Genomic DNA, 25,432 nt, shown 5'->3' on the forward strand with positions numbered 1-25,432 from the left:
TTGAATGTTGTATAGAGCTTGAAATTAATTAACATCCTTAATTAACCCAGATAAAGCCACTGGTCGTTTAAACGCCACAAAAATGGTTGCAAATGCAACCAGTTACAACACTGTAGATTTATGTTATCGTTATCGGATAACAGCTGATTTATTTTATTGTTTACTTTCGCAAATTTTGTTGTTTAACAAATTGTTCTTTTTCCTTTTATTTGTTTTAAATAAAATTAAACAAATTAAATTATGAAAAATTCCAGTATACAACAGAGTGAAGATAGCAGTACATCATCAAAGACAGCACAAACAAAATCTACGAAAAAGTCAACAAAATCTAGGGCAAAATCAACAAAAGCAGAATCCCAAACTGGTGGTGGTTCAAATAAAAATGCAACTCCTTCAACCAGTAGTGGATCTACGGGAGGAACATTGATAGCACAACAACAGCAACAACAAGGAACTACAAGCAATCAAGTTAATTTGATGCCAACAACTCCCACATCATCTTTGACTGGTGCGGGTGGTGGCGGTAGTGTTGGAGTTGGGGTAAATATGTTTGAGAGTCCGTCATTAGCACAAGTTGGTGGCGGAGGTGTTATTGGTGGTGGTGATAATGAAATAAATACAACCTCAAGAGTAAGTTGGGCATAACCATAGTGAGTTTTATAACATCTTTGCGCCTTGTTACATTTTAGAATCATCATAATAAAAGCTATGTTGGACTGGAGCCAAGATCTATTAAAATTATATGGGAACAACATGATCAGAGTGATATTGAATTGTCTACAGAAGTGTGCTCCCGAGTTGCCGAGGATGTGTCCTATAAGCTGTGGGAATTGGTTAATGTAATTTAGTTATTTCCAGAGTCATTTGTTTGCAAATTAAATCCATTTAATGCATTTTAGAACATTAAAACTTATGCCCGCCATTCTGGCGGTGTTGTCACCTACGACTTGGTAAATGAAGTCTTAAAGGATTCCGATGTACCACCATGTTTAGGTGCAATGGATAGCGATTGGGATCGCATTGATTATGATGGCAGCTACTTCTTTTATTCCGACAAGATATTGGAATTGCGTGATGAATATCAACGAGAAGTGTCTTTCAGCATACCACACGGACCAGATTTTAAAAGTTATTGGCCAGTGGATGACAAGTACATGGAGCAAATCAAAAAATATGTTCCAAGTCTGCTGTATGGTAAGTATTTTCTGAGAATAATTGTTAAAATATTTTATAGTTATTGTATTTAATCACACCGTGTCCTGTTAATTTGAACCATTATTAAGGAGTTACGTTTTAGGTGCCATGTTTTCCTAGAACATGTTAATATTTTTATCTTCTATTTTCAGCTATATTAAATGGCAATCCTGATGAATTGGATACTGTCCTAAGCGAGGCCGCCTTTAGTCCCTTAATTGGTTCTTGCTATCGCCTAATTCTTGCAAAGATTGTACAAATAATTGCTTTCAAACAAACAAATGAAATAAGTTCTCGCTGCTGGCGTTTGTTAAGGGCCCTATCATCGAATCCACGCACTCGTGATGTTGATTGTCGGGAAGAATATTACCATTTAGCAGAAATACTTGTTTGCCAACTGTTGGCACCATTCGAATCGATAAAAATACAAAATACTCAAACAAAAGATGAAGTTGATATCAGTGGCCAACATGATCCTATCAAAATGGAGACAACACTTGGATTTCCGACTAGCAGTGGGTTGCTTTCCACACCTTTGCAACAAAATATGGATGTTATGCCAGGTAATGCCACGACAGAAAATTGTGAACAAATCTTCAAGCTTGAACCAGATAATGATGAAGAAATGGAAGAGACAAGTATTTGTGATGAGAGCGTTACGAATATGCAGACATCTCAGTATTTCGCCACGCCTGTTGAATGGGATTTTGTTGATGAATTGTGTGAAACTTTGGGCATGCTGGGTGCCCTAAATGGTTATTTTCAAAGTGAATGTTTATTTCATATATTGCGGAGATTAAAACGTTTCTTTCGGGGACGTGTAATACAAAAGGAAAGAGGTACAGTATTTATGGGCCGATTCCGTACAGCGAGGCGAGTCATGTCGCGTCGTCTATCGTCTCTGTGACAAAATTTAAAAAATGTACTACGTACAGCGATAGAAAATAATCGTCGATAACAAGTTATTTTTATTTTATTTTTATTCGTTAGTAAAAATGTACGGCGACAGCTAATTTGTTGTCGCCGGATAATGAACATTTCGGCGACAACATTTGACGACGTCAGGCGATATTGCCATACGGAATCGAAAAATTGCATTTGGCGACGCGACACGACTCGCCTCGCTGTACGGAATCGGCCTATTAATTATTAGAACAATTGTAATTTATATTTTCTTACTCCGAAGTAAGCTGTTGATATATTGTATGAGGCATTTTTTAGCGTCTGGCTTCAGACACGAACTTAAATTGTTACTTTTATTAGCAGAGGATTAGTATCCATAGACACCGTGTAAAATAAATTTAATATGCAATTTTTACCTCCAGACTACAACTATATTAGTCGATCAGTAAGAGGCCTCATTGCATTGGGTGAATATGCATTTCGAGAATTTATACCATTCCTTTACAAATTAAATGTAGATGAAGTTCCCGAATCTCTGTGGAATGACTTTAACGTAAGAGTATATCATAATATTTCTCCAAATTAATTACTACTAAATATTTTTACATCCCGCAGGTTTCATCAGTATTCTTAAGCGGCAATGATGACATATTCCTCTACGAATGGCTTCAGGAGGTGTGCGGTGCAGACAAATTACAACCATACCTAACCTATTATGCTCAGTTTTATGAGAAATTCATAAAGTATCGTTTCACTAAGAAAAAGAAAAGTACATTTAAGATAAATCCTAAGGTAGGTGTACGACGTTTGGAATGGAATGCTTTAGCTGCAGCCATGTGTCATGGTGATGATCCCAATAAGGCCTTAAAGCCTAAGCCATTGCTAAATGACATATTCCCCGAATTGAAACCAATTAATCCGAAGTTGAATCGTGCTGGAAATATCCGTTTCAAATTTGCTGGTTGTCGTCCGGTCATATTAAAACCTAAAAATAAATATGGCCAACATGCAGAAAATAGTTCAATTTCAACTCTAAATGGCTGCTCAGCGAGTGATGTTCTAATTGCAAAACGTAGACTTTTTAAACCATTAACAAATGCCAGAAAAATGATACCACTTTGTAGCTATTATTATGCGAAAATATAATACTTTGAAAATGTACTTAATTTGTTGTTTTTGATGGTAAAAGTGGTAAAAGGGAACTTCCAAAATTGCGTCAAAAATACGCATTTTAACACAGGTAAAAAGCAAACATGTATCATTATTACGATGCATTTAGCTACATTTTCGAGTGACAATGTATGAGTGTGCAACTGAAATATTTTGACGAAGCTTAAACAACACAAAGCAACTGACGATACGGAATTCAGCCGTAGCTTCGCAGTTGTTCAGTACTACGCCGTTAAGAAACATAATACTTCACACATTTGCAAGCAACATTAGTGGCCTGTTCCCGTACTTTATAAAGTGGTAAAAGTCGTAAAACTTGTAAAAGTCGTAAACGATTTTCATATAAATTTTGTGTACGGGAACGCAAAATGCGTAAAAGTGGTAAAAATTGTAAAAACTTTTTAGTTCAGGAACAGAACTTAGATATTTTCGATATTTCATTTCAAAAAATCGATTGCTATCGATATTATAGTTAATTTGTTGTTGTAGCAGCATCATGGCAGAACTACCAGGTAGTGGTATCACACCAGCTGATCGAATATGAAATGTCAATTCCCTTTATAAACGAAATATTTTTGTTGTAATTTCCCCAACAACATAAAGAAAGTTTTGACATAACATATTCAAAATTTTACGATGCCACTACCTTGGTAATTGTGCCATGAGCAGCATTAATTAAAGCAGTGTACACATTGTCAGTTTTGAATGACAGCTTTGTTGTTGCTTGCTAGTGTGACTGTTCATTTGTGTCAGTCATCAGGCAACCATGAAATATTTTGTTATTGCTGGACAGTTTGACAGTTATCGATATTTGTGAAAAACAAAACAGTCAAAACTGATCGTGTGTTTCCCGCTTTAAACACGATCAGTTTTGACTGTCGATTTTTCGGATATAACGATTACTGTCAAACTGTCCAGCAGCATCAACATATTTTGTGGTTGCCTGATGACTGACAAAAGTGAACGGCCACACTGGCAAGCAACCGATTATTTGAGCAAAACTGACAGTCAAAACTGATCGTGTGTACCCCACTTTAGTGTTATCAATTCGCTGTTATAGAATCGAATAACAGCTGTAACCGCTGTTATCGAAATTGTATTAAGCACTCACTCACCAGTTCTATGTTGTTATTTAACCTGACAAGAAATATATGAAAACAAAGTAAATATCATGGGTTGGTTTACAAAAGTGGAAGCAAAGGCTAATGATGACATACCTGGATTGGATTTAGAGTCTTCAAGCACTGTCACATCGAAAAAATCCCAAGAAACGGCAAAGGACAAGGCTTCAGCAAACAAAACTCCTACAGAAGACAACAGTGCCGGTGATGAAAACACGACATCCGGAGCAAAAACCAACAAAGAATGGGGCTACGACTTATATCCCGAAAGACGTGGTGAAGAGTTTAAGCCAAAATGGTCACGCATCTTACTCGGTCTGGAGGGTCATGAAAACATGGATAAAGTTAAATGTGAACGTAACGTTTATTGGTGTGTCAAGAATAGCCCGCTGGTGAAGCTAATGATGGGTGCTCTAAGGAGTAGTGGTTGTCCCATTGATTTGAGAAGACACATTTCATGTGAAGTTTGTGACAGTAGTGTCACAGGTGGTTACGATCCTGTTCTTAATCAAATTGTTGTCTGTCAGAATATGGCACGAAAAGAAGGAATGGTTCAAGGTGTTCTAACTCACGAAATGATCCATATGTTCGATTATTGTAACAATGATTTAGATTTTCGTAATATTGATCATTTGGCTTGTACCGAAATTAGGGCAGCCAATTTGGCGCATTGTTCATTTATGAGTGCCATGATGCAGGGTGATGCTTCATTGTTTAACATCAAGCAAAGCCATCAGGTGAGTGAAACTTGTAGTCATATTTTGTAAAGATATAGCTAAAATGTTGCTTTGATTTTTTTTAGAATTGTGTCAAATCCAAAGCATTAGCTTCAGTGCTAGCTGTTCGCAATGTTACCCGGCAAGAAGCTATTGATGCTGTGGAAAGAGTATTCCCCAAATGTTATAATGATTTGGAACCCATAGGTCGTCGTATTCGTCGAAATTCTCCAGATCAACATAGAGCCTATATGGAGGGACCAATGTATGGTTATGATGTTTATTAGAAATAACAAACTTTGTTAACTAGTTTTTGTTACACAAAAATAAATAATTTTGGTAATGGCAAAGATTCATTTAATAATTGCATCGTGGCGTACAAATACCAGTACAAATTATTATATTGCAAATTACTTGTGTAATCAGTTTAATTGGTAACGTATCATTACACAAGCCTCTGTTTAACTGCCCTGCGAAGCCCTGACTACAGGGTCTCTATGAAGTATTTATTCATCCCTTTTGAACCTGGAAATTTAGCACGCTAAAAAGGCATGTATCCGCTGCTACAATAAAAAGGATTCTTGAAAATTTGGCCTTTTTAGGCGAAGATCATTTTTAGTATTAATTTTTAATTAATTTCTCGTTGGAAATCGAGGATTCTTGTTCATAGATCTGATACCAGTAGTGCGATTCTCTAACTTATTTTTTGTGTTACCGAAAAAAAGTTAGAGAATTGCACTGCAGGACTTAACTGGTTAGTCAGTAGTCACACGCGCAAAATTTGCGGTAAAGAAAATTGGGTTTTTGGGAGAGAGTGGAGAGGAAAGAGCCCCTCTATGCTTTTCCCTCCCCGCTCTACTTTGTTCTACTGAAAGGAATAATGCAAAATATCTCGTCGGAAAGATTATTCAAATACCTGTCCAACGAGTAACGCGATGGGGTTATTTTCACCGCTTCGGAATATATAGCAAAAAACCCAATTTTTTGGACCCAGATCTGTTTGTAAAACCCTCAGAAAGAAAAAGGTTCCATTATGGGCTATCAATCAGTTTATGATTAATTGTATCACACATTTGAATCTATTGAAATTGGTGCTATATATTACAATAACTTCTGTGGATCCAGAGATATTTAGATTTATTGCCTTATACGTTTTTTCTAAATTCCATACTTTTTAAGTGGCTGAGAGGTTTAAGATTTTCTTCTCCAGGTTATGTCCAACGCTGGATACGTGATGCAAAGTTTTTCTAAATGGTTTTTACTAAACATGACTTAAGCTAAAATAATTTCATCACCAGCTCAATGTGACAAAATATTAGATTTGCTACCAAACAAGAAATAAAAAAGAAAATAATAAATAAGCTCACCCGTTTTAAACTTAGCTTTTAAAATGCCGATTTCTTTTCACAAACTATTTAATTTTTTTTATTTTTGTTCACAAAATCAAAATTTTGATTCATTTTCACAAAAATGTAAAATTTTACGTTACAATCGATTGCCTACTTTTCTGTTCCTGAACCTGCAAGAAGCTACTATTTTTTGGTCTGTTCCAGTACTGCAAGAATCTACTAATTTTTACTATTTTTTTCGATAACATAAAGGAAAAATTGTTATCGTAGTAAAAATTAGTAGATTCTTGCAGGTTCTGGAACAGAGCATTTTACTACCATAACATTTTTTCCATTATGTTATCGGAAAAAATAGTAAAAATTAGTAGATTCTTGCAGTACTGGAACAGGCCAATAGTTTTTGTTTTGTAGAATTAAGTGGGGTTCAGACGATCAGTTTTGACTGACAGCTTTGCTCAAATAATCGGTTGCTTGCCAGTGTGGTCGATCATTTTTGTCAGTCATCAGGCCACCACAAAATTTTTTGTGGATGTTGGACAGTCAGCTGTTGGTTGTTTGTTTGTTTGACCGTGTGAACGAAACAACGTCAGTCAAGGAATAAATTAGCAGAGTAAATATCAAATAAAAGTTAAAAAAGTCGTGTGTTTTTATTAATTTGATTGATTATTATTGCAAATAAGAGATAAAAATAGCAGATAAAAATCTTTTCCTTCATTTTAATATCGGCCAAGCAAAAAATTGCAAACAAAACGACAAACATGGACAACGAAAATGAATTTTTAAAGGAATTTTTATGTTGCTACGAAATGCAAAGATGCCTCTGGGACATAACCAGTCCAGAATATATGATGCGCGACATTAAAACAAAAGCATATGGAGAACTCCTAAATGTTATGAAGAAATACAAGAAGGATTGTTCTATTGATGACGTCAAGAAGAAAATAAACGTAATCCGCTCATCGTACAGAAGGGAATTGAAAAAAAATAAAGCAGTCTGAATCTTCTGGAGCTGGAGTGGACAGCGTTTGGCTCAGAATCTCAAATTTCTTTTAAAATATTCACATGTGAATATTGTTTTCGGGAGACTCATGATACAATGATACAAGGTAATCTCATTTGAAAAAACTGTCCTTGAGCTGTCAAATACAACCATGCATGAAACGATATGAAATTTGTTTTTGTTATTGTATGTCAATGACAGCAATAACAAAAAACTGTTTGTTTACGTTTTCTTGAAATATTTGTGTACGCTATTTTATTGAAGCAGAATAAAATATTTTCTTTATATTGAGAAAAGACCAAGAAAAACGGTAAGCAAAAAAGAAGCAGACAACGCGGTCTATGTGGATATACGGAAATTCAGTGAAAAATCGCGAAAATAACTGTGAAAAAGCACAGAGAAATTTGGATTTTCTGTTTCTCGGAAGTTAATAGTGAAATGTAACGTCAAATATACATTAATGTTTTTTTATTGTTATTCGTGTTATTGCAGAGTTTAGTCCACGCAAGACCACTGGAAAAGAATGACAAGTCATGAAAGATGTCATCAAATATATCACCAATCGATGCGCTGTAATAATTTTGGTACCACCAAGACAGTAAGTCATTGAGTTGCAGCTAAAATGAATGGGTTTATATTTATATACTGAAGGTGTGCTTTTTGTTACAGGTGTTATTCCTATTCCCCGTGTCTCACCGCTCTGGTCAGGGTGCTTGCAATAACATGTGCCGTGATCGCATATTCATTCGCCCCTGCGTTGCAAGCGTAAGGTAAATCTAAGCCAACGTCGCGTTTGTCTCTGTCATCGCTGGTTTTGGAGCTCCAGTCCTTGCCCAATCTAAGGGTCACATCATTGATGGCGTTTGAATCTGATGAAAAAAAAAAAAACGCGGGATCGTACTTTAAATCAATGATTTGGTTTGGAATAGTTCATAATATATAGAATAGTTCAAACAAAAAGCAATTGCAAATTCGATGCAAAAAGCATTTAAGCTATGAGTGTTATAAAGATTAGTGTGTTGAAAATGACCCCTGCTGGCCATGATGTCCTCATCTGGACCGAATCTGCATTCGCCTTCTTAAATCTAAAGAAAATCGCGAGTTGCTGCGTGACCCACGTAAGAAGCTCTTCTGTCGTCTCAATCCATTGTCTAATGTTTGTCAACCCATTACGTTAAATTCTGATATTTTTGTAGCAGTATAGGTTTGCTGGTGCGTTTGCAGCTGCTGGCAGAAACCCTTTTCTCGCTGCCGTGGAATTTGTTCATTCCTAATGCTGAGGTTCTCCGACGACGTGCTGCTGACAAGCGTACCATTGCCAAGCAGTCGCCAAGAAAAACAACGTTGAAGTTGGTAAGCACCAATGCTGCTGCCAACAGTGCTATAATGCTACAAAAGGCCTTTGAATCCAGAAAGAAGAATAACATTGCTGCCCCCAGAAGATGTAAACTTTTCAAATTCTTTTAACTTTGTGAGAATATTGTATTCTTTTAAAGATACAAAATGCATGTTTTTTTATAATTTACAAGAAAATAAAGCATACATATATTTCATAGGAAAACATCTGCATATGTCGTGTCTTTATGTGTATGTTTTGTCATCGTAATCATGACTATCTAATTTGGGGAGTCATTTCGATAGTTCTCCTGCCAAACAGCCATTTTAGATTGTCACCGTAGCATTTTGTCAGGAAGCAAAGACTTGCCCATGTTTGAGAGGAATATTCCGATTTGTAAAGGTTGAACCAATGTCTGTCACTTTTTCAATTATTGTGACCACCAGCCATTTATATTGGGCACTGTAGGATTTTTAAAGCTTTTGGACAAATATGTCTGGAAGCATGGACTTTCACGAAACACATCATATCACTTTAAACAGGACCACAAGGAACATAAAAATTATTCTCGAACAGCCCTTAAGCGAACATTTTGTATGGAGGTACTCGAAGGACTGGATAGATATAGTCCATCCTTAATCTATGTCTGGAAAAAATATTGCGAGGATTAATTTTTGGCAATATCAGGTGATCCGTTCGTGAGTTATCGTACGCACCATTTTAGCGAAAATCTTTGAAATTTTATGTGGGAGTTACCGGAAAAAGTGGACTGCCCCATTCTCGAAATTGATTAAAATTTTGAAAACTATGATGAGGACCGATATTTGGACCGCTTCAGCAGATCCGTTCGAGAGTTATCCTGCAGGCGGGCGGACAGACAAGGCAAAATCGACTCCAAATGGTCTGAAACTTTTAAATTTAAAAATTTGAAATTAAATTGGTTTCAGATTTGAAATGTAAATAAACCTGACGTATGTATGTTTTTACATATACATACAAAGTTTGTCAAAATCAGTTTGGCAATGAAGGGACGGCAAAGCGAATACAACTCTATGAGCTCGGAGCGTGAGGTTACCTTGTATCATTGTATCATGGTTTCGAAGATGAAATCATTTAAAATATTGTTCTATGTTCACAGGTCTAAATTGCAGAACATTGTCAAAATAGCAGGTCCAGTTCTGTGGATTACAACCTGTATTTGAGACTGGTCCAAATACACGTGCACAAGGCCTTACTAGATTAAAAGCAAAACCTAAATCAACGGCTTTTCCAACAATATTTTATTCAAACAAAATAAAGTTTAATTTATAATAAGATACATCTTTATAAAAAGCTCGAGCTGTTTCTTATGTGCAGAATCTACATATAATGTTGAAAAATATGAGATTTTAGTGAATAGAATACACATTTTGGTGTTTTAGGTCCCAAGATGCCTTAAAGCAATTAGCAAATATTCAACGTCCACAATTAGCTCAAGGTCGCGCCACGATTTAATTGAAGTTGCGTGTTTCCTATTCCTCCCGTATAGCGAATTGATGATGGGCAGTAACAACTATTCTAATGCCAAGTTTACACTTGCGCTCCAAAATCCACTGGATTTCACGAAATCCTGAAATACACCCCGGTGTTTACACTTACTTTAGCTTTGTTCCTTTACTTTTTTAATGGTAAGAGTGGTAAAAGAGAAAAGTGTCAAAATTGTTCAAAATTGCTCTATCATGAACATTTTTACCAGAAAAGTACAGGAACGGAAAAATGGTAGATCCGGCAGCAATGTCAGAAAAAACATAAAAAAATCAATTTTCGTCCTTTATTTCACAGTTTTTAATTTAGTGTTGTCAGTGTTCGACTTTTTCTTCGGGTTTTCGTCCATTTTGTGAAATAATCGTCAAACAAAAGTCGAAAAATCATTTCTGCCATTTTCTACCTGCAGAAATTTTGCTGGTAGCCTGTGGTAGAAGAGAAAACCATTTTCGCTCTCTCTCCCCTCTCACTTTCTTAAAAATTGCTTCCAGTTTTGCCACTTTTCGGGGTTAAGGAACGCTTTGCAGGTTAAAAATGGTAACAAATGGTTAAAATGGTAACCACAGGTAAGTAAAGGAACACAGCTTTTTTTTGTTGATTTCAAACATATCACAATGATCAAGGTAGATGCATATGCGCAGCTGATCGAACATGAATTTTCAAAACAAGTTGTTGTATATTGAATTAATTATCAAAAATATATGACAATATAGAACTTTATTTGTCCCAATTTACATTGGGCGAGTTTACTTGCGGCAATTGTGATTTTGTAGGAGAGAGAGGTGAGGCATATGGTAACCCTTTGCCTCTCAGCACCCTCTCTCACCTACAAACTGACAATTGCCGCAAGTAAACTCGCCTAATGTAAATTGGTACTTTGGAAAATCGTAAAATTATCTATATATCGTATTAATCACAGTTTATACAGTTGGCCATTCAGAGTTCTGTTAACAACATTTGACAACAAACATAATAGATTGTTCATTATTGTGATTTGATTTCCTTTGTATTTTATCTATTTGACAGCAAACTAAATAGTCAGGGCTAACTAGTTTGGGCTGAATGGCTAACTGTATAAACTGTGGTATTAATTGTGTATAGTACTAACAAATGAAAAATAAAAACATGATGTTATCGTTGAGACTCCATAATAATAAATTTCGATAGATAAATAAAAGTAGTACTTGCAGTAGTTTTCCCGTTTACTGCTAAAAAGGCATTCCCGTACTCCGAAATCTAGCAAGACTTGCACTTCTCTTTAAACAAAACACCCTCATCTCCTGTTTTCTGCCATACAATTTTCGCCTAGTAGAAACTAGCAGCAAGCATGTTCATTGGCATCTAATATGATAGCTGTTACGTTGATTTTGACATTTATGCTAGAGTTTTTCCAATTTCCGTCATTTTGCCGTTCCCGTATTTTTTAAGAAATTTGTATTGGGAAGCAAATTTTGACAAATGGCTCTTTTTTCTAACATTACCATTAAAACAGTACGGGAACGCAATGAAAAATGGCATTGTAACCACAGTTTATACAGTTGGCCATTCAGAGTTCTGTTAACAACATTTGACAACAAACATATGGTCTGTTCCTTTACTTCTGAAAATGGTAAAACCGGCAAAAGTAGTAAAAGTTGAAAACTGCTCCCATATGAATTGTATTGTGTCTGAAGTAAAGGAACGCTTTTCGAGTAAAAAGTTGTAAAACTTGAAGATTCTTGAACGTAAAGGAACAGGGCTATAATAGATTGTTCATTATTGTGATTTGATTTCCTTTGTATTTTATCTATTTGACAGCAAACTAAATAGTCAGGGCTAACTAGTTTGGGCTGAATGGCCAACTGTATAAACTGTGATTGTAACAAATGGTCTGTTCCAGTACTGCAAGAATCTACTAATTTTTACTATTTTTTCCGATAACATAAAGGGAAAAATGTTATCGTAGTAAAAAATAGTAGCTTCTTGCAGGTTCTGGAACACAGCAAAAGTAATTTTATATTTTCACATTGTTTACAAATTTTGATACTAACATTTTTGGTCTGTTCCAGTACTGCAAGAATCTACTAATTTTTACTTTTTTTTTCGATAACATAAAGGAAAAAATGTTATCGTAGTAAAAAGTTGTAGCTTATTGCAGGTTCTGGAACGGAGCATTTTTGTTGCAGCAATTGACCATCTACCTTGTTTATTGTAATACGTGAAAAGTGCTGCAACTTTTGGTATTTTTTTAGGCAAAAACAGGGTTGTGTATCATGTGTACTGTGATTTCGATGTTGATTTCGCTGAAATCACGAAATGAGATGATTTCATTTTTGTATGCGAAATCATGATAAATTTTGCTTGATTCCGCGCGAAATCTCGAAACGCCTTCGAAATCACGAAACGAGGACGAATGTAAACCAAGCATTAACGTGAATTTTTAAACCCAATTCCATATTCTGCAAATGTTGAGCGCCTTCTTTAAGATATTGCTAAGGTTTTATTTTCTATTGACTTTGATTTAAAATTTTCAATTCAATTTAAAAGTTTACTGACGTATTTACATTTCTATATACATATGTGTATATATGTATGTACAACAAATGTTTGTCAGAATCTGTTTGGCAATGAATGTACTTCAAATTCAAAATATGAAAAAAAATTTAATCAGCTGTTAGCATGATATTACCTTTTATCATTTTACCATGGGTATAATTTAGTGATTAGGAAAGTAATTATTCAGCTAGACTTTGATATTAGCGAAATAGACCTCGATGACTGTCAGTTTTGTTGGACCGTGTGTACTATGCTTAAAGGAGAATAAACAACTGCTTTTATTTTATAAAAAATGTAAACAAATACATTTTATATTACCGAAAAATGTGTACGTGTGACTACGGACTTACGTTCTTACACACACATAACCGAAAGCAGCGAAATTTCTATTTATTTCAATGGATTTCAGGTTAGGGGTTTTTATTCCGATAATATCGATAGGCAAAACTATCTATCGATATTGAATTTTTAAATAATTATCGATAGTGCCATCGATTTTTTGCCAGCTCTAATGCAACCACAAAATATTTTGTGGTTGCTGGACGGTTGGGCAGTTATCGATAATTGCAAAAAATCGTCATTCAAAACTGACAATGTGTACTGTACTTCACAAGTAACCGATAAACGACTACAACGTTTGACATTTGAACCTGTCATTTTAACTTGTTTATGAGAAAAAACAACAAACCGATTGATGAACGATTGGATCCTTGATGGCTGTCATTTTGACTGTTTTTTTGAGAAAAAAACATCATTCGTTAATCAGTTCGATGTGTCGCCTTGGCGCTTCAGCGTACACCTGTTTTCTCTGTAAGTAATCGATAAACGATTACAACTTTGATTTTTACGAATGTGTGAAATGGAGGACATGAAATTTGTTTAGAATAAGAAAAGAAGGAGGAAAGTAAACACGACAGACAAGAAACACGACAAATATTTAGATAAAAACTTTCATTCAAAAAATATTTAAATATCATATTTAACATTAATTAAATGTAAACTCTTGGGAAATAATGGTAATGAAGTAATTAACAACAAAATAGATTTATCTTCTCATTAATGATTTTTCTTTCATTATAAAAGTCAGAGAGACGACGACGGATCACACAAGCACACGGAATATAAACCACACACCCAACGATAACTTTCTGATAGTGGCACCCAACGCTTTCTACCCTTTCTTAACCCCACTAATAATAGCAATTAAACCAAACAAATCTATGGAAAATGTTACCGACCTATGAACGATTAAATGGCCCGAAAATATTATTTCGCATTGCATTTTCCAAGGTAGCAATAAGTGCTGTAAGTCTAGCCTTGGGTGCATTTCTCATCTGCATCTTTTGGTCAGTGGTATTCGACTTTGAACGGGCCACATTCACCCACTGTGACGTGAGAAATTATCTGCCTTCTATTTCGGCGGCCATTGGAAACTATGAACCACAAAAAACAATCTGGCGAGTGGCAATTGTACTTCATTTGCCTGTACGACTGGCCGTGGCACATATTTATATGAAATACTATAAAGAGCAAATACGTAAAAATCGTCGTCTGTTTGCTCACGCGGCAGTTAGCTTGAATGTTATTGAGAATTTTGCCTTGCTTTCGCTGTCACTGTGGACATCATCGGATAGCTATGAAATTCATCGGAATGCATTTGTAACATTCATAGCAAGCAGTGAATTGTACATGTTGATATCATACTTTCTTAACAAAAATGCCCGGAAACAGGCATTAACCGAAAAGGAGGAGAAGTCGACACGATATAAGCTGTACTTCTTTTTAATAAATCTATTGGCATTTGCTTTGGCGGGTTACTTCTTTTTAAGGCACAATGCAAAATGTGAACCTGGAGGTAATTCTAATGATTGATGAGTATTCAAAATATGATATTAATTAGTTTTTTTTTTCATTTCCAGTTTATACATTATTTGCCTTTTTTGAATACATTGTGGTCTTTACAAATATGGCCTATCACATGACGGCCTATTTTGATTTCTACGGCTATTTTGTATATTTCGATTGGGAAAATGGACTGTATTTATCGCACTTATAGCATAACTTTAAGTAATTATTTTTTCTCTAATCTATCAATTAAAATTATATCACAATTCTACACATTGGGGCCATTAACAAATCTTCAAGATCATTATTAACAAATTGTGGTTATGGTGACAGTTTTTAAAACTAAACGTAAACATGCAGTAACTGCTTGTATTGTAAGAGAAATGTATTAGAAATCGGATTTGTATTAATTTATTATTGCCATTTTCAGGGAATTATTTTATATTTTGTATATATAACAAAACAAATCGTACACACACTTTATTCTAAGTAGTTAGCTTGATGGTATTAAAACAATTTTTTTTTATTATTCTAAAACAATTAAAATAGTATTAAGATTTTGTCTTAATTGTCATATGAAAATCGAAACTTAGATAAAGCGAAAGCAATTTTTTAAATGCTAAGCAAATAAAAGTGCAAAAATAGATGATGCTTACAAAACAAAAACAAACTATGGAATTTCTTTAATGTTTAATTAAATTAAAAACAATTATACTTACCATTTCATCCTTGAATCATGTGACCATATGATTCAAAGGAGAAACGAATAAAATATTGAAACTATTTTTTTTTTTTAATTTATAGTCCAAATAAACCAAAGCTCAAAACTTAATATGTTTCTGCAATTTATTGGGTGGTCATACATTTTGTATTTTTAAAGAATATTTTTTTCAAATATTTTCAGTACACTAGGCGTGGATTTTTTAAGAATATTTTTTCAAGTATTTTCAGTAACCCAGGCGTGGATTTTTTTAGAATATTTTTTCCAGTATTTTCAGTAACCCAGGCGTGGATTTTTTAAGAATATCTTTTCAAGTATTTTCAGTAACCCAGGCGTGGATTTTTTAAGAATATTTTTTCAAGTATTTTCAGTAACCCAGGCGTGGATTTTTTAAGAATATTTTTTCAAGTATTTTCAGTAACCCAGGCGTGGATTTTTTAAGAATATTTTTTCAAGTATTTTCAGTAACCCAGGCGTGGATTTTTTAAGAATATTTTTTCAAGTATTTTCAGTAACCCAGGCGTGGATTTTTTAAGAATATTTTTTCAAGTATTTTCAGTAACCCAGGCGTGGATTTTTTAAGAATATTTTTTCAAGTATTTTCAGTAACCCAGGCGTGGATTTTTTAAGAATATTTTTTCAAGTATTTTCAGTAACCCAGGCGTGGATTTTTTAAGAATATTTGTTCAAATATTTTCAGTAACCCAGGCGTGGATTTTTTAAGAATATTTGTTCAAATATTTTCAGTAACCCAGGCGTGGATTTTTTAAGAATATTTTTTCAGGTATTTTCATTAACCCAGGCGTGGATTTTTTAAGAATATTTTTTCAAGTATTTTCAGTAACCCAGGCGTGGATTTTTTAAGAATATTTTTTCAGGTATTTTCATTAACCCAGGCGTGGATTTTTTAAGAATATTTTTTCAGGTATTTTCATTAACCCAGGCGTGGATTTTTTAAGAATATTTTTTCAAATATTTTCAGTGACCCAGGCGTGGATTTTTTAAGAATATTTTTTCAAATATTTTCAGTAACCCAGGCGTGGATTTTTTAAGAATATTTTTTCAAATATTTTCAGTAACCCAGGCGTGGATTTTTTAAGAATATTTTTTTAAGAATTTTTAATACCCCAGGCGTGGATTTTTTAAGAATATTTTTTTAAGAATTTTTAATACCCCAGGCGTGGATTTTTTAGGAATATTTTTTTAAGAATTTTTAATACCCCAGGCGTGGATTTTTTAAGAATATTTTTTTTAAGAATTTTTAATACCCCAGGCGTGGATTTTTTAAGAATATTTTTTTAAGAATTTTTAATACCCCAGGCATGGATTTTTTAAGAATATTTTTTTAAGAATTTTTAATACCCCAGGCGTGGATTTTTTAAGAATATTTTTTTAAGAATTTTTAATACCCCAGGCGTGGATTTTTTAAGAATATTTTTTTAAGAATTTTTAATACCCCAGGCGTGGATTTTTTAAGAATATTTTTTTAAGAATTTTTAATACCCCAGGCGTGGATTTTTTAAGAATATTTTTTTAAGAATTTTTAATACCCCAGGCGTGGATTTTTTAAGAATATTTTTTTAAGAATTTTTAATACCCCAGGCGTGGATTTTTTAAGAATATTTTTTTAAGAATTTTTAATACCCCAGGCGTGGATTTTTTAAGAATATTTTTTTAAGAATTTTTAATACCCCAGGCGTGGATTTTTTAAGAATATTTTTTTAAGAATTTTTAATACCCCAGGCGTGGATTTTTTAAGAATATTTTTTTAAGAATTTTTAATACCCCAGGCGTGGATTTTTTAAGAATATTTTTTTAAGAATTTTTAATACCCCAGGCGTGGATTTTTTAAGAATAATTTTTAAGAATTTTTAATACCCCAGGCGTGGATTTTTTAAGAATTTTTAATACCCCAGGCGTGGATTTTTTAAGAATTTTTAATACCCCAGGCGTGGATTTTTTAAGAATATTTTTTTAAGAATTTTTAATACCCCAGGCGTGGATTTTTAAAAATATTTTTTTAAGAATTTTTAATACCCCAGGCGTGGATTTTATAAGAATATTTTTTCAAGTATTTTCAGTAACCCAGGCGTGGATTTTTTAAGGGTTTCAAATCCATCCCTAATTTTTTAAATAAAGATTTAATTTAAACACACATTTGTTTTATTCAATGTATATGCTTTATTTATAAATAATTTACAAAAACAAAATTTATTTATTAATATTTATTTTTAAGCTAAAAATATTACAAACAAAAAAAATGCAGTCCGATTTCGTTTCATTTTTATTATTACATACATACGTTTCTACTACTACATATACATAATTTAAAACTAAGGCATTATTTATTTGTTGCATTTTTCCATCTTTTGTTTTGTGTAATTAACAAATATAATGTTAAATTTATTTTAAATTTAATGTTTTAGGATTTTTTCAAGTCCTCAGCTAAAATAAAGAAAATTCAAGAAAAGTTTATAAAGATTATTCATTAAAAATAAAAAACAGTATTTAAATGTATGTGTGTATGTACAAATGGCAAAATATCAGCATTAAAATATGTGTTTTGTTGATGTACATTTGTTATGAAATGTAGCGCTAATAGGGAAAATATAAATTATTAAACGAAAATTGAATTACAAGTGTAAATTTCGTAATGTGTAATTTAATTAATTAATTACATAATGCAATTTCTGATTAACGACAGGTTACGAATGAGTATGTGTGAACATGTAAAAATAAAAAAAAATGCAAAAAAGAATCAGCCGGCTTTGCCGATAGCTAAATACATACAGTCTATGACTGTGTTACAACGAATACCAAACCACATAATTGGTACATATACTCAAAAAGATCCAAGACAGACTGGAGAAAGGTGCAAATTTGAAGTGGTTTTTGAAAAAAAAAAAACTTATCCGAACCATTGTACCAAATTATTTTACACAGTCTAAACGAATGAGGATTATCCTTCCGAATAAATGCGAAACTTTGCCTATAAATTTGATAGGGATATTTTCTTGGCCTATAGATACAATATGTGGACCAATAACAACAATATTTGAAGGGATATTACCTGTCCACAAGTAACCCAAAAAAATTGGAGGCTACATCTATATATTGTTTATATTCAAACTTGTGATACATATGTATGTCTTCTGGAGTACCCAAAATGCCCATTTACAGCCAATTTGGTTGGAAAAACTAAAACGTTTAAAATAAGGGAAATCAGTAGCTACCAGACTTTACCAAAACATTGAACTATTCCAAAAATTTCTGATAAGCAGATTTCTGGCTCATAGATATAACAGCTAATTCGGATGGAATATGAAATCTTGAAAATACTTGAAACCCGAAGCTATCGTTATGTAGGATCTTTACGAAAAAGTAAGTTCAGCTAACCAGACAGACGAGCGGGAGTATATATGAATGTCTTCGTCTATGGAAGCACAATTCTGACGATTAACTACCCCATGATTCTAGGGTTATCATTTGACAGCATGTTCACGTCGTCTGTGTATGCCCAGATATCGGCGGACACGCTGTGATCTAGGAAAAAGTTCCTCAAGTTCCATGAGAACAGCAACTGGGTGGCCCATTCTTCCAGTACGGCAACGGTACGCTATCGTTGCAGTACTTGTTCCGATGTTACGGTGAGAGCCATCTCAATCACCTTATGGTGGATAGAACTCCCCCATCCAGGCATGTCAGTACTGATATACATGATCTATAGAGAGAGAGACAGGTCCAACGATGTAAGAGAGAACCTCCAGAGCAGCAAGTTTGTCAAGCTGGTTGGATAGCATTCAGACTGGAAATGGAGTTATATATGTATATCGCATCTGAAAAGCATCAGCTGTCACGACAAACCAGAATAGTTTTACTTAACAGCGTTCAGGATGGTGCAGTCGTTTAATACCTATAGGGCAAGGATTGATGATACCGTACAAAACATCTGGTGTTACAGAACCATACAATCGAAGCAAACAACTTCCTAGACTTGGACAGAGAGATAGAGCCGTACTAAGCAGAAAAAGGAACATACTAGCATATCATATGCTGTTACAACAACAACTATAGACGAACAGATTTGAAGAATCTACTACAAATTGTCTGAAACATATTTTTGTAAACCTATGTGAAACTTTCGGGAAATTATCCCGTCAAATATGACCATCCCTAAGAAAACATTATGCTGTTGTTATAAGAACTGCGAGAACTAACCAAAATAAACTTCAAAACGTTTGAACATTTCTGGCTTCAAAATTGATGAAAGTTGTAATAGAAACTATTACGATGTGCAAAGCTTTAAAGAAAGTGGGTACTCTCTTCGAGAGTTATTTTGCGCAATATACATTTTAATCGGTGACCGTACGTTTTTATGGTTGTTGGGTATATTTTTAAGAAAGTATAAACGTGTACAAAAGCAATTAAAAAAGTATCAGTCGGCTTTGCCGACAGAGATATACCCTAAGCCTTTGTGAGTTAAAACTTTCATCCACGGACAGATATAATGTATTTAGTGTCTTTTCAGAATTTGGTGGCCCTTTTTGGAGATTTGAACTTGCCGACAATAACGTGGATTAGGATTAAAGTTCAAAAATGTTGCAGAGGAGGTACTTAAAGGAATGGACTGACATAGTCCATAATGGAAGTGAGAGTCATATCCTTTCGAAAGATAACGCGCCACTAGACATTTCAGTGGGTCATCGTATAACTTTTGGAACATTATGCTAGGAAGCATGGACTTGTACGCGGAAAACATAATATGGCTGTAAACAGCAACACAACGAACAGAATTGGTATACATTTCCAAAGGATCTTCGAACAGACCCTAAAATACACTTAGACACAAATTTTGAACTTTTTGGACCAAATCGGTTGATGAGTTCGAGAGTTATCATACTCTCCAGCGGCTACATATGGTTTTTACAACTTTCAGGCTGTTTTCTCAAGAAGTATGGAGTTACCTCTAAAAAACTTTTAACGTCGTAATTGGGGCAGCGAATGCAAGTTGCTTCAACAGAAATCAAAGTGATTCGACAGCAGGTCTTAAAGTGAACATATACGAAATTTTGTGTGAGAGGTACCTGAAGGAGTTGACAAATATAGTCCATATTGAAACCTGATCTATATCTGGTAGATATATTTGGATGTGCAAAGTATGGACCAATTCGGTCATTCCCTTCAAGTTATCGTGTGCACAATTTCCGAACATTTTTGAAGTTTGTGGGTGGACTCAAGAATTCTGCAACCTGGACTAGTTGCGTCCATAAAGAATTAGGATACAGGTGAGTGGGATTAGCTGGGCAGCTTAACAAATGCAGTGTGTCGTGTGGTCCCAATCCACATGCCGGGTTGTGTTGGGTAGCGTGGCATCAATTTGGGTCCAATACGAAATGAGGCGGCTGCATCGCCCGGATCATAACTGGGCTTAAACCACTCGTGTTTGCCTTGGCAGCTGGAGTTCCTTTGCTGCGATGGATGGAGGGTGGTCTCCAAGTAGGGCATTCACACTGTATCTCTGTACTGCCTGCGCCATGTGAGTGTGAATGCTATCCAAGCCTGGCTGATATGCTCGTTGATTTACAGGACCTCCCTCTCTCTAGATCATGAAGATCTCTCCTGACGTGACTGGGTGGGAGAAGCCTGTCCATTAAATCGTGACAGGCGATAACACGCAAGCAGGTACTGACAGATCTTGTTGTGTTGACGCACGGGTAAAACCTTCGCCACTGGTGTCATGAGAAGGCAACCCGTTGCAATCCTCAGGGCGGCATTCTGGCAGGTTTGAATCTTCTTCCACTGCGTAGTGATAACATTTGCATACAACGCTGGCGCCACATAGCATACCACAGACCGGCATATTGCGTTGTAAGAGGACAACAAGGTTTTTTTGTCAGCACCTCAAGTGCTGCGGCCAGCGACTTGTTCCTAGTTCCTACTTCTGATCTTATTACCAATAGCTGTGGCTTGCCCGGACGACAATATTTTGGTGTAGTTGGGTGGTCGTCATCAGTACACCATCGACCAATATGTACAGTTGGAGCCTCATTTCAGCCGTTGTGAAGAGTGTGGCAGTGGATGTAGCGGAGGATATTTTCATATTCCTCAGACGGGAAAACTGCACTAGGTCAGCTGCGTAGACATTTAATCTATAACATATGTCATCGACGATAGGACCAGACGTCAAGATCGTGCACTAATCCGCATACATTACGATCAGTATGCCGTCTGGAGGGTGTGGAATTTCAGAGAGGTAGAGGTTAAACAGTTTCACTCTACATGGTTTGGACTTCTTGTCTCTAAATTCCACAAACAACTGGCGTCCGCACATATTGTTAATCACCCAACGTTTCAAACACGGCTGTAGAGTAGTCGTCCGTCACCTCAACAATTATGTGTTTGTGTTCGTGTTTTATGTGTTTACATTTTTGTTCGAATCAGTTGATTTATTCGAGAGTTATCGTGCGCACCAGCCAGACAGAGAGGCGGAAGGACAGGACAGAATCGACCATAAATAGTAGCCGTTAAGTTCTACCGATACCAAGAGTTCTGTCAATTTTATTTGCACTTTTAAAATTTACCCAGTTATCTCAAAAAATGAGGCAGAGAATCGCACAACTGAAAAACGTTGTCTCTTACCTTGACCAGAAACTGAGTATTTTCCACTTGCAACACAACTCGCTTTCGTTGCCGGAACTTTTTTCCACACAACCGACCAGTGATGCAATTCGGTAACTCATTTTTCGAGTTACCTGCAAAAATCGGTAAAATTAAAATGCTTATAATTTCGGTAATTAACGAATTTTTTCGGTAAGTTAACAATCAAAATAAAGTCGTCGCTAAGTTCTACCGATAGAAACAGTGTTGTCAACTTTTATTGATACTTTTCATTTATAATTTTTATACCCTCCACCATAGTATGGAGGGTATATTAAGTTTGTCATTCTGTTTGTAACACATCGAACTAATCATTTGCGACCCTATAAAGTATATATATTCTTGATCAGGATAAAATTCTAAGACGATCTAGCCATGTCCGTCTGTCCGTCTGTTGTAATCACTCTAGCGTCCGCAATAATTGAGATAGAGTGCTGAAATTTTGCACCATAGGGTCTTTTTTCCATAGGCAGGTCAAGTTCGAAGATGGGCTATATCGATCCACTTTTTGGTATAGCCCCCATATAACGGTACCTCGGGATTTGAGGTATTTTGACGTTCTTCGCCACGTTTGCAGACCGAATTAGCTATAATTTGGCACTTAGGGTTCCTAGTGATCAACAAACTTAAATCCCAAAGGATATGGGCATAGGTCCATGCTTTGGTATAGTCCCCATATAACGGTACCTCCCGATTTTCGGTATTTTGAGAATTTTAGCCACAATTTTTAACCGAATTATCTGCAATTTTGCATTTGAGGTTTTCAGTGGTCATGAAACATCTCAACGAAACATCGTCAACATAGGTTCATGTATTGGTATAGCCCCGATATAACGGTACCACCCGATTTTCGGTATTTTGAGAATTTTAGCTACAATTTTTAACCGAACTAGCTGTAATCTGCCATTTGAGGTTCTCAGTGGTCATGAAATATCTCCAACAAGCATCGTCATCATAGGTCCATGTTTTGGTATAGCCCCCATATAACGGTACCTCCCGATTTTCGGTATTTTGAGAATTTTAGCCACAATTTGTAACCGAACTATCTGCAATTTGATATTTGAGGTTCTCAGCGGCCATGAAACATCTCCACCAAACATCGTCAACATAGGTCCATGTTTTGGTGTAGCCCCCATATAACGGTACCTCCCGATTTTCGGTATTGTGAGCATTTTAGTTACAATTTTTAACCGAACTAGCTGTAATTTGCCATTTGAGGTTCTCAGTGGTCATGAAACATCCCCACCAAATATCGTCAACATAGGTCCATATTTTGGTATAGCCCCCATATAACGGTACCTCCCGATTTTCGGTATTTTGAGAATTTTAGCTACAGTTTTTAACCAAAATAGCTGTAATTTGACATTTGAAGTTCTCAGTGGTCATAAAACATCTCCAACGAAACATCGTCAACATAGGTCCATGTTTTGGTATAGCCCCCATATAACGGTATCTCCCAATTTTCGCGAATTTTCAGTGGTCGAAATTTCTTCACTAAAATTCGTCAACATGGGTCCATTTTTGAGGGTCTACATTGTTTTGATGAAACTACCCTCAATTTGACTCTTGAAGTTCCCTGCAGCTATAAAACTTTTCCGCCAAAAAATTTAAAGATAGGTTGAATCTTTGATATAGCCCCATAGGTGGTACCTTTCACCTAGCTGAACACATTTTTTTAGATAAGATTAGATAACACTGTGCAACGAAATGGAGGTGAAAGTCTGGGGCACGGAAAATTCCTCTTGGGGAAGAAAGGCCTTGGTGAGTATATTATGAACCCCGAAGGACAGATCCGCCGTGAGTCGAACTTCCGCGTTATGGCGTGATGAAATTTTTGTTAGATACCCTGTGGGCCATCAGGCATTAGCGTTATATCTTTGTTCACTGTTGCTTAAGTGCTCTACAAAAACAACAAACAAAGATATAATGCTAATTCATGATGGCTTACAGGGTCTCTTGCAAAAATTTCATCAGACCATAACGCGGAAGTTCGACTCACGGCGCATCTGTCCTTCGGGGTTTTTAATATACACACACCAAGGGCTTTCATCTCCAAAAGGATTTATCTCTGCCCCAACATTTGTCTTCACAGTGTAATTTAAGCAATAGTGGGAGGCAGTAGGAGTCTAATTATTCCATTTTAATTAAGACTATTTTATGGTGGAGGGTATAAAAAGTTTGGCCCGGCCGAACTTAACGACTTTTTACTTATTTTACGTTTTACCGATTTTACACTACAGAACAAAATTCAACACATGCCACTTTTTCGGTTATTCCATCAAAGGAAGGTCCATGCATTTTGAAGAGAGTAGTTTTTATATAGCATTTCCAAATTAAATGAAACCTTTTCCAAATTAAATGAAACCTTTTCCAAATTGAATGAAACCTTTTCCAAATTAAATGAAACCTTTTCCAAATTAAATAAAACCTTTTCCAAATTAAATGAAACCTTTTCCAAATCAAATGAAACCTTTTCCAAATCAAATGAAACCTTTTCCAAATTGAATGAAACCTTTATTTATATTAAAAGAAAAATGCAGAATATTTTGGAAAGAGAAAGAAATAAAAAATTGTATGGGTTTTCAACGAGTTTTTACTTAAATTCTTATCCTTAGTAATGACATAAAAGTGTACTCCCTGAATGATTTGCATCCTTGAACATAAACATTTCATAAGTTTTGGGCATCAATTAAGGTTATAGCAAAATAATGCTAAAGAGAGAATTAAGGGTTAAGAAATTAATTCAAGTTAAGAAATTACTAATAATAACAGAAGCTAATTGTATTACATAATGAAGTGGTTCACGTACCTAAAATTAGTTGCCAATGAGATCCGTACCTAAAATTTTCTTAGCGACAGAGCACTCCGATGCTGAAAAACGTCATCTTGTGGTAGTTATATAGCGGTTCTTAATATAAAGGACGAAAAGGACATTGAAAGAAGCGAGATAGAAAGTCGAAATGCTCTACAAAAATAATCTTCATTCGATTTGACTGAAGATAAGTCATCTCATTAATAAGCCAAAACAATAGTTAACAAAGATATAACGCTAATTTCAGATGCCTTACAGGGCCTTCACCAAAAATTTAATCACTCCATAACGCGGAAGTTCGACTCACGGCGGATCTGTCCTTCGAGATTCTTAATATACTCACCAAGGGCTTTCATCCCCAAAAGGAATTATGTCTGCCCCAGATTTTATTAGTAATTTCTTAACCCTTAATTCTCTCTTTAGCATTATTTCGCTATAACCTTAATTGATGCCCAAAACTTATGGATGCAAAACATTCAGGGAGGTACACTTTTATGTCATTACTAAGGATAAGAATATAAGTAAAAAATCGTTGAAAACCAATATAAT

The 25,432-nt window shown here is 35.1% G+C and overlaps 5 protein-coding genes across 11 annotated transcripts in view; 3 read left to right on the forward strand and 2 right to left on the reverse strand.

Annotated features, from left to right (window-relative positions):
* The window catches only part of LOC141395258 (eEF1A lysine and N-terminal methyltransferase homolog), a 29,770-nt gene extending 23,133 nt beyond the window's left edge, over positions 1-6,637 (reverse strand). Inside the window, exon 1 of the mRNA XM_073970906.1 lies at positions 6,472-6,637. The gene's annotated coding sequence lies outside the window, so the exon portion shown is untranslated. The remainder of the gene's footprint in view (positions 1-6,471) is intronic.
* On the forward strand, positions 115-3,258 carry Saf6 (SAGA factor-like TAF6). 3 transcript variants are annotated; one of them, XM_073970902.1, is made up of 6 exons: positions 115-630; positions 690-839; positions 900-1,194; positions 1,347-2,033; positions 2,520-2,650; positions 2,713-3,258. In XM_073970902.1, exons 1-6 carry the CDS (start codon positions 241-243, stop codon positions 3,241-3,243), a joined length of 2,184 nt encoding a protein of 727 aa, XP_073827003.1. In that variant the 5' UTR covers positions 115-240; the 3' UTR covers positions 3,244-3,258. The 3 variants fall into 3 exon arrangements, with proteins under 3 accessions (XP_073827003.1, XP_073827004.1, XP_073827005.1); XM_073970903.1 differs by having other exon boundaries at positions 140-540; XM_073970904.1 differs by lacking the exon at positions 690-839 and having other exon boundaries at positions 145-540.
* Positions 4,203-5,454, forward strand: LOC141395260 (mitochondrial inner membrane protease ATP23 homolog). Its single transcript, XM_073970908.1, has 2 exons — positions 4,203-5,125; positions 5,191-5,454. The coding sequence occupies exons 1-2, from the start codon at positions 4,439-4,441 to the stop codon at positions 5,389-5,391; spliced, it is 888 nt and encodes a 295-aa protein (XP_073827009.1). The 5' UTR covers positions 4,203-4,438; the 3' UTR covers positions 5,392-5,454.
* A 7,088-nt stretch (positions 6,638-13,725) lies between the features above and the next one.
* LOC141395262 (post-GPI attachment to proteins factor 2-like) lies at positions 13,726-15,525 on the forward strand. Of its 2 annotated transcripts, none has more exons than XM_073970918.1 (3): positions 13,726-13,872; positions 13,932-14,703; positions 14,768-15,525. In XM_073970918.1, the coding sequence occupies exons 2-3, from the start codon at positions 14,076-14,078 to the stop codon at positions 14,902-14,904; spliced, it is 765 nt and encodes a 254-aa protein (XP_073827019.1). In that variant the 5' UTR covers positions 13,726-13,872; positions 13,932-14,075; the 3' UTR covers positions 14,905-15,525. The 2 variants fall into 2 exon arrangements, with proteins under 2 accessions (XP_073827019.1, XP_073827018.1); XM_073970917.1 differs by having other exon boundaries at positions 13,726-13,864.
* Positions 15,526-17,571: 2,046 nt separating this feature from the next.
* Positions 17,572-25,432, reverse strand: part of LOC141395261 (uncharacterized) — a 190,240-nt gene continuing 182,379 nt past the window's right edge. For all 4 annotated transcript variants that reach the window (XM_073970910.1, XM_073970916.1, XM_073970914.1 and 1 more), the window contains one exon: positions 17,572-17,859. In XM_073970910.1, the coding sequence (XP_073827011.1) occupies positions 17,837-17,859 (23 nt within the window). In that variant the 3' untranslated portion in view covers positions 17,572-17,836. The remainder of the gene's footprint in view (positions 17,860-25,432) is intronic.

This window comes from Musca autumnalis, unplaced genomic scaffold (genome assembly GCF_047663935.1).
Source record: "Musca autumnalis isolate F117 unplaced genomic scaffold, ASM4766393v1 scaffold_2, whole genome shotgun sequence".
NCBI classification, from domain to species: Eukaryota; Metazoa; Arthropoda; class Insecta; order Diptera; family Muscidae; genus Musca; species Musca autumnalis.